This window comes from Vespa velutina, chromosome 4, assembly GCF_912470025.1.
Source record: "Vespa velutina chromosome 4, iVesVel2.1, whole genome shotgun sequence".
Classification (NCBI taxonomy): Eukaryota; Metazoa; Arthropoda; class Insecta; order Hymenoptera; family Vespidae; genus Vespa; species Vespa velutina.
This window is the reverse complement of record NC_062191.1, coordinates 9,851,700-9,870,024: the sequence shown is the minus strand read 5'-3', so window position 1 is coordinate 9,870,024 and position 18,325 is coordinate 9,851,700. Positions and strand designations below refer to the sequence as shown.

Here is an 18,325-nt window from a genome sequence, read left to right as displayed (position 1 = left end):
TCTTTCCTTTTTTAATAAAATAAACTTTTTTCATGAATTAAAAAAAGTCATCTCTTCGTTTAAACATTCATTTTTAAAATGAGAACTTATTTAGAACAATTGATCAAAAATTACACATAAATTCATTATTGGCGCAAATCATTATAAAACCAGGAGTAATAAATAGCAATAAGGGTTTACCCAATATTCAGACGTGTGTGACTTCAGCGACAGCTATGGAACAAAATGAACTAAAACCGCGCTAGGATAACCTTATCCCTTCTCATAATTCATCGTATCAATATGTATGCTTGGATAGATGTGTGCTTCTCATTCTGTTGGCGCGCGTAAATTAAAGAAATGAACTAATAATGAGACATCAGGCAATGTATAATCATGCCGACTTTTTTCTTTCATGTTTCTTTCTTTCAAAGAAACGATTACTTGCATACTTATAAAACAACTGATTTTTATACTATGTAGATGCGTAATGGGGAAAAAGAATGTCAACTATTGGATAGGAAGATGAAATAACGCCACTGCATTTTTATAAATTGAAGAAAAATGATCAAAAGCAGAGTTTATACCATGAAGACTAATAATTGTAATTTTTGTCCAATTTCGGTAACCAAAGGCTCATTCAAAAAATGAAGATTTTTTACATAAGATTATCCTGAAATTTTCAAAACGGACGTTTATTTACATAATAATTACTTTTGAAAATTACTTGTTTTTAAATATAATTTTTATAAGAAAAGTAACATTTTCAAAAATCTGAAAAGATAATTTTGTATGTTCATCCACATGTATTTCACATAATTGTCTTTTTTTTTTTTTAAATAACTCTGTCACTTAATATTCAATAGTGTTTATTAAGGATGTGTAGATATCCGAAATTTCGGGCTTATGTCGAGTCGAAAATTTTGTTTGAATTCGGAATCCCAAAAGACAATACAGATATATTTAGGTAAACATGATTCAAAACAATTTTTCGATCTGGTCATGTATTTAAACTTTTAAATTGCGATCCAATTCTAAGTAAATACAAAATTGCATAATATATATTTACTCTTACACTCTTAAAATCAATATAAATAGTAAAATATCTATCAAAATGATGAATGAAAAGTGTCTTATTGAATATTTGTCTCATCTTTTTCCATTAAGTTGAAACTTCTTGACTTTGACTGTTGTTCCATTAAATAATCTGTTTCATCCTTTTGTATTGCAACACGCTGCCCATTATAGCCTATTTTTATTTTGACAAATTTTATTAGTATACATGTTTGTAGATTTTCCAAAATGTCTTTGTACATTAATTAGTAAATATTTATACTATCTTTTAAAAAATAGTTCTCAAGTTCTATTAAGTAGGCAACTGTCTGCATTTAGTTTGATTCCTCACCTCAAGCCTGTCCGATACAATAGTACTTATTCACCATAGCCTTATGCATCATTGAAGCATGCAATAAGCTCTACAACAAGGTAGCAGACTACTGGGAGATCCTTCATATTTTCTCTATCGTCTGCCAATAGCACTAAATCATTAGGATATGTTAAAATCTATAATGTATCCTTTCCTATTTCTATTTCCTCCATTCTTCCTCTAGATAATATTTTTTGCAATTCATTAATGTAAATTGAAAAGAGTGTTGGACTATTATTTTGACATCTTACTTTCTTGTGAACTTATATTCTCCTCTTTTATCCCTGTCCATGTTTCCATTCAAATCTGTGCCATCCTCCATCTTTGAATAACTGTATTAATCTTTTTGCTTTCTTATTAAATACTTCATTTTTTCAATTTCATTCCATTCTTTCTATCCTCTACTTTTCTGATCCAATGTTGCCTTTCGTGCTTACATTTATATTTCGTTCTTATATTTATATTTTCTAATATAATCATCATCAAATCATCACTTTTCTCTTCTATTTCTTTATTTAACTTTTTTATTAGTTGAGATTTTCTACAAAAATAAAATCACTAATCACTATTATTATTATAAACGAAAACTAAAGGCAACATACACAAACACATTTTTATTAAAACTACTTCAGTAATAGATTAATAATAAAATTGTCTCCATTTATTTTAGGAGCAATTCATTTTTAATCGTTTGGTAGTGAATGATTTCACAAAAAATTAAATCTGAAAAAGAATTATTAAATCGTAAACATTCATAATATCAAAATGAGTAATAAATACAGGTGTTGAAACTGTTTTAAATTATTATATATAAGTTTTTGACCGAAAAAACCAACCTACTTAATAACATTGTTATTGGACGTCACGTTTTTTTGAAATCCCTTAAAAATCAGATGAAAACAATAATTACAAATTCTGAAAATATGAATCATGGTTAGCCTTACTGATCTAAAACGCATTTTAAATCATCTAATCATCGAACTTGATGGAACTTTATACCTCCCTCCCTTATGCATCATGGTATCAAATATTATAAACTAAAACAAAAAAAGAAGAAATCATGCATGACCTATATTTGTAGTTTTCGCTTAGAGGGCTCCTTTATTGCGTTGCTTTAATCACCCTTTCTCCACTCGATGTTTACGTATTCCCTAAAAATCCTGTAGTCTATATAGCAATTAAAAAACTTGTGGAAACTTTTATCTATAGACTTGTCCTTGTAGATTTGTTTTAAGACGCCGATGAAAACACGAGATATTTTTTTTTAACAAACTCAAATTAAAATATTTATAAGATCATAAATAAGGATCAAAGATCGTAATTTAGAAAAAAAAATAAATAACAAAATGTTTTTATAACAACGAAAATTTCACTTTTTGTATGACAATCTTTAATGAAATAATTTAATTTAATAATTTCTTGCAAGCTTATTAAAAGTCATATGTGAGCTTAATCTTAACGATATTTCTTCTCTTCATTATTTTTGTCAACTTCAGATAGCTTAATATCAATAGTACTATATATATTTTCGTGATTACGTTTAAAAATTATGATAAAATTGAAATTTTACCGGATATAAAATTGAATTTTTAATTTCTCATTCATTGTTCTATTAATGTGACCATTAATAAAAGAACTTTTCAATCTTATATGTAAAAATAATCCTTACGTCAGCGCAATATATGAAGCGATTGCATATACGATCCATTATTTTATTCGACAACATTGCTGATCCCCGCATGTAGAAGTCTAATAAAAAATAAAAGTTACTGTGTAAAAAAAAAAATATATATATATATATATATATATGTATATATATATAAAATAAAAATGATTTACCTGGATTCGAATAAGGAAAGATACATTTGATGCGCAATGTATTCATATATGTACAAAAAAGGATAAAAAAAATATTATAAAATTAAGAAACGGATCTGAGACTATATTGCGAATTCTATGAATATGAATTAATTTTTACATTCAGTGATAATTTAATATTACATTAATAGTTGTATATTGTTCATATTGTTACTGTGTCCACATTTATGTAAGACCTAACAATACTTTGTACAAGTTTTATGATACACATATATTATGATGTGATTCAATTTATATATCGTATAACATGATATTTTGGAATAACGCTTGTGCAGAATAATTCTTTCCTTGTAGAAAGAAACGAACTTATTCATACGTAGCGTCATAGAAAAAAAATGTTCCATAGTCGAATTTCACTTCTTTTTCCATCCGATGTTTGGAAAGTTGAAATCTACACTTATATGCTTGCTTGAACAAGCACTTTTTTATCTATTCAGTTTGGTGGTATTAACCTTGAAGTATTCTCATGATTTTGATATTTTGGTTTTCCATGAGTAAAAGGCAAATATCTGTACTTGATCATATGCTGAAAATAATTTATATTCATGGACTAAGTTTATTTTTATACTAGTTTCCATTAATTACAACTAAATAGGAAACTATTTCAATTTTTTTCTTATCTTATTTTTCTATAGATTTATAAAAATAAAAATCATAAAATCTTACCTTAATTTGACGCTTCATTGTAATACAGAGCAATGTTATGAAATACATAACTAATATCGGCCAAAATACTGGTATATTAAAGAAATCAAAGAAAGTACATATCATAGCAATAACTGTAGATTTTGTCACAGAGTACCAAAATTTAAATTCAGGCAATCTTCTTATAAATGGCCTAAATTCTTCATTGGCTCTTGTAGGTAACTCTGGTCCATCAATATCTGTAGAAATGTTATAAAAAAAAAAAAGTTATATCTAGGATAACATTAAACATAATATTATTACAATAAATCGATTAAAGAATATACCATCCAAATCCATTGCAGGATCGATCTTCGGTGTAAGGAATGCTATGAATAAATTCAAATGATAAATTCCTAATGCATATGTTACAATATACCATCCCTAAAAGAACACATAAATATTATAAACTGATCTCATTATTATATGTTATAAAATATGTATTTACCTGAGAAAGGAATATGCGTAGAACAAAAACAGTTAATAGCAAAAAAGCAAATATCCATCTTGATGTAACATGTGGAGTCCACAAATCTAAACATCGTTGATGAACCTATAAAGTAACACGTTTTATTTTGATTTATTTTATAAGATATTAATATATAAAATATTACACAAAAAATTTTGATAATTATGTAATGCCTTATCTTCATATGAAACTATATATCTTATACAAAATAATTACTAATAAAAAAAATATTACTAACCTGTGATATTCTTGATATTGTTTGGACAAAAACATTCCGTCTGGCTGGACCACCGAGATCCTCATCTTGCATCATTTTACTTTTCTAAAGTATAAATTTAACTTCTATTATACTCTAGCTTCAATTTATGAAAAAATTGTTGAATACTACACAACAGTTGCTGCATATATTCAAAAACGATTAATGCTGATATCTATTAGTCATTTATGCTAAAATAACTATATAAAATACCATTATACAATCTTAAACACATCAAAATTATTTAAATACAAATATAAACCGATTATCTTGATTTCTCATCAGCAAAAAAATACGTCGATGACTTAAGCAAGATTATAAATCGACGTGTAATTAAAATGTCAATAGAAACTCAAGGTTGTAGATATGCCGTGGTGAGTATTGAAAAATTATCTCTAGAATACCCCTATATTTATTCAATTATATGATAAAATGAAAAACTCCATGATTAATTGTAAATATTATAAGAAAGCTTCCAATTTGTCATGAGAAGCATGTTTTAAACTTTACGACTCTTATGTCCTATTAACCAAAGGGAAAATAAACGAAGAGGTATGTACCTAACCTCGTCATCTTATAAGATTCAGCAATAGTCGCACGACTTCAACATATAATATATTCAGCATCGAATTACCTAAGGTGTCCGCTGTTCTCTATTAATCTGTACAATCAATTCTTTAAGATTTAGTTAAAAAAATATAACACGTCACAACATTAATGGGATACTATGATTAGATGTTCTATAGAATTTACAAAATGCTTTATCTTCGTCACCACCATCTCGCATGGACAAACAGTTAAAAGCCTCGTTCGAATGTAACTACATATTTTAGGTTTTCCATGATCGAAACTGATTGGTAAGCAAATCGATACAGTTGTTACATAAGATGCTTTAATGAAAATATAATTTATTAAATATATAAGTATAATATAATAAGGAATATTATACAAATCTTAGATGAGCTAGTCTGAAAAAGATATAAATAGAAGAAGAACGAAACAAAAGATGAGTAACGGGAAAAAAAAAACCAAAAATAAAGTCTTTGAGCTAGATGTCGTTCTCACTTTGCGCTAGTGATTTTTACCACATCGACTTAAAATCCATCACCAATGAAAGAATATATTTGTGAACTGAAGTATCGTAACCAATCAGATTTTAATAAAATATGTTGATAATTTTACAGTCAGTTAATCAACTCCAATTTGGTGCCACTTAAATTTGAAAAACTTCCGAAATTTACTACTAGATAGTGCTTTGATTATCATGACTTTCAGCTCGAAATCCTGTTTCTCTTTACTTGATCTATAACCAATGATAAAAGCAACTTTTTACTAACCAATATCTTATTCTGTGCTTTTCTCGAAGAATTTTCCATCATCTTCTTCAGCCGGTACCTCCATTTTGTTTATTTCAACAGCGAAGAGTATCGAGATATCGCGAAGATTATATTATTCAGCAACGTTTAGCTTTTTAATAAGATAGTGACCATTAAAAAAACATGTCTCACGGAGGTAGAAATGAGTGTAGAATTTATGTGGGCAATTTGCCACCGGATATAAGAACAAAAGATATTCAAGATCTCTTTTACAAGTTTGGTAAAGTTACATTTGTTGACTTGAAAAATCGCAGAGGTCCACCATTTGCTTTTGTTGAATTTGATGATCCAAGGTAAGATCTACAAATTTATTCGAGTTGATTGATTAATTTCTATTCTCTATTATTTACATATCCAATTTTTTTGATACGTTGATATATTAAATAGTTATTATTTTCTATAATTATATTAAACATTATTTTTTAATGTATAATTATCGAAATTTTTTCTCATATCTTACTACATTAAATTTATAAAATCTTGAACATATTTTTCATTATAAAACTTATATTCTTTTTGTAGAGATGCAGAAGATGCCGTACATGCCAGAGATGGCTACGATTATGATGGTTACAGATTGAGAGTTGAATTTCCAAGAGGTGGTGGACCTAGTAATAATTTTCGTGGAGGTCGTGGAGCAGGGGATACTGGTAGAGGTGGTCGTGGTGAAATGAGTAATTCTCGTGGACGTGGTCCTCCAGCTAGAAGATCTCAATATAGAGTTCTTGTTACTGGTTTACCACCATCTGGAAGTTGGCAAGATCTCAAGGATCATATGCGAGAAGCCGGTGATGTGTGCTTTGCAGATGTTTATAAGGACGGTACTGGAGTTGTTGAATTTTTACGTTATGAGGATATGAAGTATGCTGTAAAGAAACTGGACGATTCAAGATTTAGGTCTCATGAGGTATATAAATCTTATATATTCATAACATAAATCAATTTCTTTAATACAAAATTGATTTATAGATCCTTATTTATATTGTTTCTTTTTATATTTTAATTCTATAGGGAGAAGTAGCATACATACGTGTAAAGGAAGATCACAACAGTGGTGACAGAGGACGTAGTGAGGATAGAGAAAGGGGTAGAAGCCGTTCGCGTAGCTACAGTCCACGACGTCGTGGTTCTCCAACGTATTCACCGTTACGGCGTAATTACTCGCGCTCAAGATCCCACTCCAAATCTCGATCGTACGACTAGTGTGTACGTATACGTTTCACATGGTAATATAAGTAAATGTTCATTGATATTTGCTTTACCATGTTTTATTATTGCTGATTTAAAATTTGATTATGGAAACTTCAATATGATTAGACATCTTAAGAATAATGAAGATAGCTTTTCTGACATTGCTAGAATATTTAATATTCTATTTGAAATATGGATTGGGCACATTCCTATTGTATGGAAAACGTAAGCATAAACAAATTGTCAACTTTTCTTTTTTTAATTTGGCAACTGTTGATAGTTGAATCAGCAATAATATGATATCTCAAATAATCATAAAATATAAGTTTCAATAGCAAGTTTCATAATAACAGTGAAAAGGAATTGTGCTCACAATCGACTATTAATCAAGAATTATGCAAAGCTATACCAGTTAGGTCACTTGTACATTATAAAATACATTCCTTTATATTTTCAAACTGGTTCTCTTCATAATTACATATAAAGCATGTAACAATTTTAAAGTACCATTAGTAAAGAAATTGGCGATCCACCTTCAATGATCATGCATTGATTAATGATATCTGCAACAGAATGTTTGATGCTTCCAAACAACCAGTGTAATTATTCATACTCAATGATCTGCAGTATATTTCTTAATGACACACTAGTTACTGTGGAATCCGGTAGGCATATTACAGTACCAAATCCAGTGTGTGATTTTTTTATCATTCATATTTATTTATCGACATTCTTAAAAATAAACTTATTACACAGAAATTTGTCTAACCTATTAAGATTTAATATTTTTTTTTTACTTTTAATCTTAGTATGCTTTATACTTGAACTTATGGCAAAATTATAGTTCTATATATGAGATAAGAAAAATAATTTCTAAAATTAAATCACTTAAATGAAATCATTTCTGTAGATTGAAGTAGATAAATTGAAATATTTTTTCATTTCTATGTCTGTTAAATAATAACAATGAATAAAAAGTAATTCAGTTGAGATAAATAACTGCAGTATTAGAAGCATAATTTTGGTAAAAACATTCTGTACTTCGATTAAAATATGTATCATTTATTCAATTATGTGTTTGCCATAATGTGGATCTTAATAAATTATATAAATTGTATGTCTTTTGATTAGCTTATGTATTAGTTTCATAGATTTTATGGCTTTTCTATAATTATGCCATTAGTTTAAATTTTGTTTCAACTTTTCAGTACTAATATTTTATATTAAATTTCACTGAAGGTACTGAGATATCTCGGTTGTAAATTATTGCATACAAAACTGTTGCATGCCATAATTACTGTTTATTTAATGTATCCCATAATCTGTTTTCATCCACTATAGAACCAAATAATGTTACCATAAAAGTTTGTGAGAGTGTTTTCTTTCAGCAAATTTGATATATGCATACATATACATAATCTATATACACATTAGACATTTTTTTCTAACTGCCTAATTGCCACATATATAAATCTATATTTGCTTTACAACCATGTATCTTTTTTTTTTTTTTAAGAAAGATACTGATAAATTTTGCATGATATGGATTTTTTAAATATAAAATACATTTGTGATGATTATAATATTCTTCAACTTATTTCTAGTTCGTTAAAAAAAAAAAATATTCACGATATATAGAAATAATTAAAAAATTGCAATTAATTGATATTATTTGTATTATACTCAATATGGAAATATTGAAGTAGTTTTACACATTGCTTTTTCAAATATTTCAACTCTCCTTGTTTATTATTATAATCCACCTAAATTTGATATATAACACTAATATAATTATGGGTAGGCAAATATGTTAAAACTGTAGAGATTATATTTTCACTGTTTATTCCTATTTAAATTATCATAAAATCTAGATACTTTTATATTTGATGTAGTATAATTACAATTCTTAATTGTATATAAATATTCTAATGAGTAAATGAAATGTACAAACTGGACAGTGGTGCATGTATGCCTACGGATATCTAATTTTAAAAATACAAAATTTCTGTTAAGATCTGGCATAAAAAAGTATCTTATAAATGTCTATGAATATGATAAATTAAGTGATTGTTGATGGTAGATAATGGTAAATTTATTTTACCATATTAGGATTGCGACTTGTAAAACTTAAAGTAAAAATTTTCTTAAGTTTTGTTACAAAGATTTCAATTGTCCTGACATACGCACATATAATATCCAGCTAAAGCATTTTATCCACCTGCATTTCTATGTTCTTACTGGTGAGAGAGAAAGTGATCTTTGGCTAAGAATATGATATTGTAATATCTGTAATTCGTAGCAACATCCTTAATGTTCTGTTTAGCCATCTTTACTTTCTCTCATTTTTTTATTGTTGATTTTTTTTCATATATGCTATTGTAGATGTGCATATATGTATGCAGTAGCGTATTTAATTTTCAAAATTAACATAAATCTAAATCAAATCCACATTATCCTAAGAAATACATTCATATTGGATAAATTATCTAATTGCTCAATTTTTTTATGAATCTCTGTGCTTATATACTTTTTTAACACTGTTTAAAATGTTCTTTCAATGACGCGCGTAATGCTTAGAATTACACATTTTTTAAAATTGCCTTTTGTCCAATATGTTTAACATACAAGTGGAAAATAATTGATTCTTTTCTTTAATATCAAAATATATTGCAAATTAATCCTGTGATCTTACTTTTTTTTTAGACTTGTAAAATACATTTAAATTTCTGTTTTATGTACATTTCTTATCATCAGTTGAAATTTAACTTTGTTACATAGGTATTATATAGATGTTTTCATTAAATGAACTACTTTAGATCACAAGGATTATGTTTGCATTTATAATATTTATGTTTATCTTTAACTATTCTTGTCTAAGAGACTAATGTATTTTTTCTTCTTTTGTATATTGGATTGGATTGTAACACAATGAATGAAAAACTCAAATCGACACGATCTTACTTCTTGGATGGATATAATACACGTTCGTGCTTGACGGTGGGATAAAATGGAATGCGTTTTGGATGGATTTTGTGTGGAGCATAAGTTATAAAAGGATTAAATGAGAATCAAAGTAATGAGACATTAAGGATACTTTCAAGAGGAATTTGAGGATCAGGAAAGGAAAGAATTAAGGGTGCAGTGCATTTCATTCGAGGATTCACATTTAGCTGGATTTTCATCAGGAAACGTTGGCAAATCCATTACAAGGAGTCAAATCGATCGTCCATATTTTTTTGTTTCGAATTATATTTAAATTGTTTGCTTGTGCCTAAAAGTGCTGTTATGTCGGTGAATGAAAAGGAAAAAATAATGTGAACTTTCAGCAGTTTCAACATTCATGTGCTTACAAGTTTTCTTAGATTGAGTGTTATGTTATTCATCAAGTTCTTGCTGGCAATACTGCTTTTTTAAATTTATTCATTATTTTGTGAACGGTCAAACTGGTAATGGAATGTCAACTTATCTTTTTTGCTTTAAACAAATTTATTAACAGGATATAATCATAACGTCATATCAAAGTATTTTTCGATCGAGATGTTAGCTGCCGGAATAATGAAATAGTTTTCTTTTTTCTTCGTGATAATAAATCACGTATTTTGCCAGATATTCTTAAGTATTCAAAGAAATGAAACATATTACTTGGATCGAAAAACTTTAAGTATAGGTGTATGTAGGATGTTTTGTACATATATAACAGTATAGGTATATTTGATTGGGACAGTCTTTCCGTGTTTACACAAGAAACATTTACGAGAAATAGTTGCTCTGATAAATTACTGCGTATGATGTTAATTTCGTTTTACTTATTTCTATCAGCAATTTTTTCTATTCTCATGATTTATATCAGCATCTCTTATTAATTGAAACTAAGTGAAACTTTTTTTATCTGTGCAACATATTTAATTCCAACATAATAAGCATCTTCGAAACTTAGTGTATGAAGAGGATTTGAAAAGACAATTTTTCTTCTTGACATGGACTGCATCCATAGATTTAGAGAAACTCAATAACCTGAAATTATATTTTACAACAAACATGGCTCAAGGACAGGACTTGGCATTAGGATTACTGGCAGGATAAATTAGTATACGTGGAGGATTTTTGGAATTGGATAATTTAAGTGAAAATATTGGACGGATTTTATTGAGAGAGGATGACTTGGATTTATTATATGAACACTGTCAGTATGAAGGATGGATTTGGATATCAAATGTTATCAATTGAAAGTGTCTCAGTATAGTGGTCTTCGCATCTCATAGGGTTCATGGAAATCTCCTAGATCACATATGATGGGATTTGGATCTGCATTTAGTGGAATCTGTGCAAGATTATCAGATTTCGTTGACATATGAGGATAACAAAAGTGATTTCTGTAAGGTATTTAAAGTAATTTCTATTTGAGATATCACTCGGATTCATTAGCGCGCATGCTCTTCTACAATATTCATTATAATTTTTTTCTTTGATTTGGAAAGTTCATATTGCTCGAAATAGAATTAACTTAGTATCATAGATTATTTGCTTTAAATCGGTACATTTGTAATTTTATTATTTTAATAATTATTTCTGTTCATATGATGCAATATTATTATCTGTTTTTACATAAGCACTAATTTTAATCATTATTTTAATGCTTTAATAAAAAATGTGCTTGTTAACATTTACTTTATATATGCATAACATTTACTTTACATTGCAAAAATCATGGAACTGATGATTGAAAATTATTGTGTATAAGAGTACATCTCATGAATATACAAATAGTATCGCAGTGATATTTCAGTTAAATTAATTTTATCATTATGTAGCAATCTTCTATTATAGTCAAAGGTTTAAAAATAATCCAATCATTGATAGATATCCATAAATTTGATGCAAACATACAGCTATCATATATTTGAAGCAGAATTAATATGCATGTATCTTTAGTAATTTGCAAGTTTTACAAGTTCTACAAGTTTTAAATTGCAATAATTATACAAATAAACTCTTAGTAAAAGTTTCAGATAGTAAGGTAATCTGATAGCAGGTCTTTTCTTAAAGCTAATATTCTGAATGTTTCCTCTTGTGCCTTTAATTGAAACAATAGATCAATAATAAATTTACTCTTCTTATTTATATACTTTCATATAATATAAAGTAGCTATCAATTACATATTGCACTATTTGTTTTAATGATTTTCCATCTATTAATAAAGTCTAATGAACATTCTATAAACTTTAATGATCCATATTCCTTTTTATGTATATGCAAAACAATATTAAAACAGCATCGTGAACGTTGACTTCCCAAATTCAATTGGGACTGCTGAGGGAACTGTTTGGTATCATACTGCATATAAATTGTGGAGATAGATATTTAAACAAAAATTATTAACAAGGAACACGACGATCACGATAATCTCCTTTCTTTTTATTCCATTATAATATTCCTCTAATTTTGAGGAATAGTATTCTAGGATATATAATTGAGTTAATTATATTCTTTTTATATGCTCTCATTGTAGTAGACTTCATAATTTATTTCATTTAATTTTAATAAGTAACACACACGTATATACAACACAAAATCTCTGCCCTTTTTCCTTTTTTCTCCAAGTTTATGTAAGTATCTGAATTGCCAAAAGAAAATTAAGTAAACCAAAATTATGAATCTTATAAATGCACAGTATCATACAGATGATAAAATTGTATATCTCTTCTATGCGTTCCATCTTAATTTTATTCAATAATTTTTCAAGCTATTTTATCAAAAGTACATGTATCTCATTTTTGGAGAACATTGCTAACGATGAACTTTTTCTATAAATAAATGTTCGTGACTATTGCTTTGGCATTCTAGAATTATGATCAAGCTTAAGATGACTTGCCTTTTGTAGAAAGTCTAATTGCTAGGAAATAAGCACGTGGAAAGTTGTGTACAATCACATATAACAATCCTAGATACATGACAATGGCAACAGTAAGGAAAAGATCAAAAACAGCTGGTTTTACACTGAAATGAAGTGAATAATTTAAATAAAACTAATGATCACTTTTTATATGTATATATACAATATGAATTTTTACCTGTATACATTTAGCACTGCTTTAGTAACATCATAAAATATAAACTCTGGGTCTTGTTTATCAGGACCATGAAGTGTGATTTTAACATCTCCAAGATATCGTGACATAGATTCTTTCAACGTAGCAATCAATATATTATTTTTATCAACTAATAATGGAGCAGCTCTTGGTTGAGATGCCAAGTACGTAAACCATAAAGACAATGATTCTTTAGATACCTCCTGTATAGAAAGAATACTAATTCTTATATATACATAATTTATAAATATTTACTTTTATCAATGAATAAATATATTTTATTTAGTTAAATAGAAGAAGAGCATACCAAAGATTCCGCAAATATATGGTTAGAGCTTAGATTGTAAATGTGCCTTGCTAATGCCTCTGCAATCACCTGAGTGTGTTTATATAATCTATCGACTTGTCCTTCTTTCATTATATCCAAAATTGTATTTCTGGCAGGATCTTCATGGCTTTTCAATGTGGATAATGTTGCTGCTGGCAATCTTCTAATGCTAAATCTTTCGTGTTCCCAAGCTAATGTTTCTTCTGCAAGATTTATTTTTTTATGTACGCCTTCAACACGTACTGTATTCAAAGAATCTGCTACTGATTTCAATTCTTTATAAAACATTCCTCCAGAGGAATTTTCTTTTGGTGGTTTCGAGACATGCACATAGAGATTATTTGTTGCAGAAACTGTGTCAAGACATATAACATAGGCTGCATCCTGAAATGAATTGCATTCTAGTTGTGTATATTGTAAAAAATAATATAAACCGTCTATATGTCGACGTAAAAAAATATTACTTGAATAACAGATCCTTCAAGTCCATCCAATTGATCTTCCAACCACTTTTTACTACCTTGATAATTTAATTTTCCTGCTCCAGTAGCAATGAAAACAAGATTGTAGTGAGGTCTCGACCGTCCAGCGGAGAACAACGCAGAGAACAATCTAGCCAATTCTAATAACATCGCCACTCCAGATGCATTACTGTCTGCTCCAAAAGATAATTCCTATATATGAGTACAAAATGTAAATCTTATATAGCTATTTTATAATAATAAAAAAAAAATGATTTTAGATGATTTTAGAATAGCATAAATAAAATTGTATAAAACCAATTTCACTCACAGGTGCTACGCTCGCACTATCATAATGTGTAACTATAGCTATAGTAGGTAACTTTTCTTCTGCTCCAGTTCCTGTTAATTTTCCATGTAATATAGCCACTTTTGCATCATTTCTAACCATAGGTTGACCAGATGCAACAACTACTTGATAACCACTAGCAGAAATTGAATTAAATATAGCTTCTGCTGCAGAATGAGATTTTTCATCTGTCATAGATCCATCTGTAATATCATCTAAAATTCTTTGAAGATCTGGATGCCAAGTTGCAAAATAAACAGCAATTGGGGTTTCTGTGTCAGACAGCATAGCTTTTTCTAAATTCATAATATGCTACAAACAAAAAGCTGCTTTGTTAAAGATATTCATATAAAAAGGAATTGTTACATATTTAATTAAAAATAATGTGATAAGAAATAGATAATAACTTCTTTCTCATCCAATGTTAACTCATTTAATTTCTCAGGTAAAATGATCACTAAAGCTCCAGCTTTGATCTTAATGGATTGAAACATACTGGGTGTAAGATCTAACGCTTTAGTAATAACACAATGTCTAGAAGTACTCCATCCAGTAAGCGATCTTGCTTCCAATGAAATGGAAGCACTCCTGCAGCCTATATAGAAATTATTAAAATTATTTTCATTATATAAATATGAATTTCTTTTAGGGTGATGTTTAAGCTAAATTAGCTAATTTTTTACTGATAAATAAAAACTATCAATGATAAATAACAATATCAATGTTTCTTACAAAAAATAACATAAGAACCTAAGACAAAAAGAATATAACAGTAATAATGTAAAATACAGATATCTATTTTTATAATTATAATACATAATAGAAAAAGATATTTCATGTGAAGGTTAAAGATGTAATAATATGACATTTAAATATGTTACCAAAAATGATTACCATGTGGTATTCCGTGTAAATCATGTTGATGCATACGATAGACTGGAAATTCATGTGATGCTGTTACAGGATTAACCGGAGAGATAATAATAAAAATTGGCAAGACTATTAATAAATAATATGGTAAATAGCCCCGACATAATTCAGCAAAACTATCACATTCTTCTAACCACATGGCGACACAGATTTTTTCCTTTTGAAACTTTACTATATATCTTATTTTTTTCACTTAATTTCATTTATCTATCTTTGATAGATGAACTCCATATAAAATCAGCAAAGATATGATCGCACACTTCTAGAAACAATCTTCTTTTATTTAATTAAATTTCAAAGTAAAATCCAGAGTAGCCAACAGATTATCGTACATATACTAGATAAATCCAAGAATTGTCGCTAGTGTCGTTGACTATGGATACATGAAAATATATCCATTAATAATGATTTTTGTGATATATAAATTTTATTCGAATAATACATTTCTTAAAATTATTATCTGAAAAGAATTTATTATATGCTTTTATATGACGGTGGTAGTCGATGCAGATCGATGATTGTCGATCGATAATTACTAAATAAAATAAAAATTAAATGCAGCCAATTAATAATTGTAATGGGATATATACAATGTAAAAAATTATATATATTACATCGAAAGTAATATCGATTGTCCAGGTCTCACCACGTGAAGGGTACTGCATGCAGAGATCCTCTTATTTATAACAAAATATTAAATATTCAAAAATAAAACAAATTTAAAAGTATTAATTATTTTTTTGGCATTAAAATGTTACCACATCGTAGTAACCTTTTGATGAAATGACCTTTTATTGAAATTTTAATTTTGTTTAGAAGTTAAATACTCTAAAGTTTATTATTAAAGTTAATTATATATAAAGTTATTTATTTGAGATGTATTATTAAAATCATTTAATGTTTCGAAACAATTTCGTGATGTCATATTGAAGAATTTCTAGTTCTTTAATTTTTTACGTTATTTATTTTTCATAAGTTACTATGTGCTTCAATTTCAAAACAGTAATTCACTATTAAAAACGCGGGCCGATGAACGAAAGCGTTATCAATTTCTTTTCATTTGTTTGTATGTTTTTTTGCGAATTAATTATAATTGATTATAATTTATAAAAATGTCACAATTTCATAGTTTTTTAAATGAAAGTATATCTCATATCGATGAAACTAAAAAAAAAACAAATCGTTCAAAAAGAATAAATAATATCGTGCCACTGATGACATATCATATAATTAATTTGAAAGATCAGTCAGATGAATTATCATTGTGGGGTTTACCTGTATCTATCATCACAATTGTGGGTATAGTACGTCATGCTGAACGAGATTCGACAAAAGTTACTTATGATATTGAAGATGAAACAGGTAAGTAAATCATATTTAGGTACATGAATTAATAATTTGAATATATGTTTATATACAGGGTGTCCTAGAATAAGAGGAAATTAGTTTAGCAGTGACCAACATATTTAAACAATAAAAAAAAATTCATATAAACATATATTCTATTTAATTTTCTTTTTGAATTATAGCAGATATGATTTTTAACAAATTTTATTTGCTTATTTTCTTAAGAGATGTTCAAAATAATCTGAATATAAGCTTGCAGACATTTTATTCCCTTTGTATATCCTCTTGTTTGGATTTAGAGGATATTGTTTAATTCTTTCACATAAAATTTCAACAATGTTAGTTAGAAGGAATTGATTGACACTATATCTATGTAATGAAAGAATTATTGCTATAACATAAATATAACATTTGAAACATTTAATTCGAAAACAAAGGCAAATAAAATATATGTTTATACGAACTTTTTTTATTGTTTTGATTTACTGAAGACATACCAAAAATATTTCTTATTTATTGTTTGACACCTTTTATATAATATATTATATATATAAACATATATAATATATGTTTATATATGTTTATATATAATGTATATATATATATACCTTTTTATAATATAGGCACCGTGACAGCATTAAGCTGGATAGATTCTAATAGACAATTAGTCAATCCATTTTTATTAGAAGTCAATGTTTATGTTCGTGTATATGGCACAATTCGTTATTATAATGGTAAACAACATATTTTGGTTATCAGTATTGTACCTATAGAAGGTTTAAATGAATTAACTAATCACTTACTTGAAGTCACATATATTACATTAAAAGCTCAAGAAATGGCAGGAATAGATACAAAAATATCAAAAGCTGAAAGAAATGTTGAAAGTAATACATGCAATAATATGGATCCAAACCAGTCTGCAATTTTTAACATTATTCTGACTAGATGTGATACCGACTGTGGCATTGGAAGAGCAATGATTAAAGAATGTGCACCACATCACTTAAAATCACAAGTAGATACAATATTAGAATTTCTTATTAATGAAGGACATATCTATACTACACTTACAAATGATCACTTTAAAACTACATAAGTTTTACATGTATTTATATTGTATTATTTATAATTCTATTATATTACATAATTTCTTGTTTATGCAATTTACATAATTTTTATATAAAGTGTTACCATTTTCATATTTTTCAACGTTAATATTTTCTCTAATATATATATATATATATATATATATATATATATATATATATATATATTTAAATATATATATTTAAATATACACATATATATAAAAAGTTCTATATATTTAATTTTCTTTCTGCAAATTATTAATATCAATAATATGATAAGAGTATGTATTAATTAATAATTATTAATTTTTTAAAAATAAATTTATATATAAACATACTATTTGTTAATAAAATCAATTTCTCATTTTCTCTCTTTCTTTCTCTCTCTCTCTTTCTCTCTTTCTCTCTCTCTCTCTCTCTGTCTCTCTATCTCTACCTCTATCTCTATCTCTCTCTCTAAATATATGACA

At 27.4% G+C, this 18,325-nt stretch overlaps 4 protein-coding genes across 11 annotated transcripts; 2 read left to right on the top strand and 2 right to left on the bottom strand.

Annotated features, from left to right (window-relative positions):
- Positions 1-3,325: 3,325 nt before the first annotated feature.
- LOC124948323 (protein RER1) lies at positions 3,326-6,086 on the bottom strand. 4 transcript variants are annotated; one of them, XM_047491781.1, is made up of 6 exons: positions 6,030-6,086; positions 4,675-4,758; positions 4,416-4,520; positions 4,255-4,351; positions 3,950-4,167; positions 3,326-3,809 (listed from the first exon to the last, which is right to left on the bottom strand). In XM_047491781.1, exons 1-6 carry the CDS (start codon positions 6,069-6,071, stop codon positions 3,717-3,719), a joined length of 639 nt encoding a protein of 212 aa, XP_047347737.1. In that variant the 5' UTR covers positions 6,072-6,086; the 3' UTR covers positions 3,326-3,716. The 4 variants fall into 4 exon arrangements, with proteins under 4 accessions (XP_047347737.1, XP_047347739.1, XP_047347740.1 ...); XM_047491783.1 differs by lacking the exon at positions 6,030-6,086 and adding an exon at positions 5,253-5,493; XM_047491784.1 differs by lacking the exon at positions 6,030-6,086 and adding an exon at positions 5,258-5,493.
- On the top strand, positions 5,923-15,203 carry LOC124948321 (serine/arginine-rich splicing factor 1B). 2 transcript variants are annotated; one of them, XM_047491779.1, is made up of 4 exons: positions 5,923-6,361; positions 6,591-6,975; positions 7,080-7,274; positions 14,228-15,203. In XM_047491779.1, exons 1-3 carry the CDS (start codon positions 6,192-6,194, stop codon positions 7,269-7,271), a joined length of 747 nt encoding a protein of 248 aa, XP_047347735.1. In that variant the 5' UTR covers positions 5,923-6,191; the 3' UTR covers positions 7,272-7,274; positions 14,228-15,203. The 2 variants fall into 2 exon arrangements, with proteins under 2 accessions (XP_047347735.1, XP_047347734.1); XM_047491778.1 differs by having other exon boundaries at positions 14,225-15,203.
- LOC124948315 (nicalin) lies at positions 11,636-17,783 on the bottom strand. 4 transcript variants are annotated; one of them, XM_047491763.1, is made up of 11 exons: positions 17,659-17,783; positions 17,373-17,531; positions 16,693-16,843; positions 15,382-15,423; positions 14,895-15,082; positions 14,470-14,799; positions 14,142-14,351; positions 13,657-14,061; positions 13,332-13,552; positions 13,133-13,257; positions 11,636-12,874 (listed from the first exon to the last, which is right to left on the bottom strand). In XM_047491763.1, exons 3-11 carry the CDS (start codon positions 16,703-16,705, stop codon positions 12,798-12,800), a joined length of 1,611 nt encoding a protein of 536 aa, XP_047347719.1. In that variant the 5' UTR covers positions 16,706-16,843; positions 17,373-17,531; positions 17,659-17,783; the 3' UTR covers positions 11,636-12,797. The 4 variants fall into 4 exon arrangements, with proteins under 4 accessions (XP_047347719.1, XP_047347720.1, XP_047347717.1 ...); XM_047491764.1 differs by lacking the exon at positions 16,693-16,843; XM_047491761.1 differs by lacking the exons at positions 16,693-16,843; positions 17,373-17,531; positions 17,659-17,783 and having other exon boundaries at positions 15,382-15,805.
- Positions 15,293-17,975, top strand: LOC124948322 (replication protein A 32 kDa subunit-like). Its single transcript, XM_047491780.1, has 2 exons — positions 15,293-16,779; positions 17,388-17,975. The coding sequence occupies exons 1-2, from the start codon at positions 16,530-16,532 to the stop codon at positions 17,861-17,863; spliced, it is 726 nt and encodes a 241-aa protein (XP_047347736.1). The 5' UTR covers positions 15,293-16,529; the 3' UTR covers positions 17,864-17,975.
- The last annotated feature ends 350 nt before the right edge of the window (positions 17,976-18,325 follow it).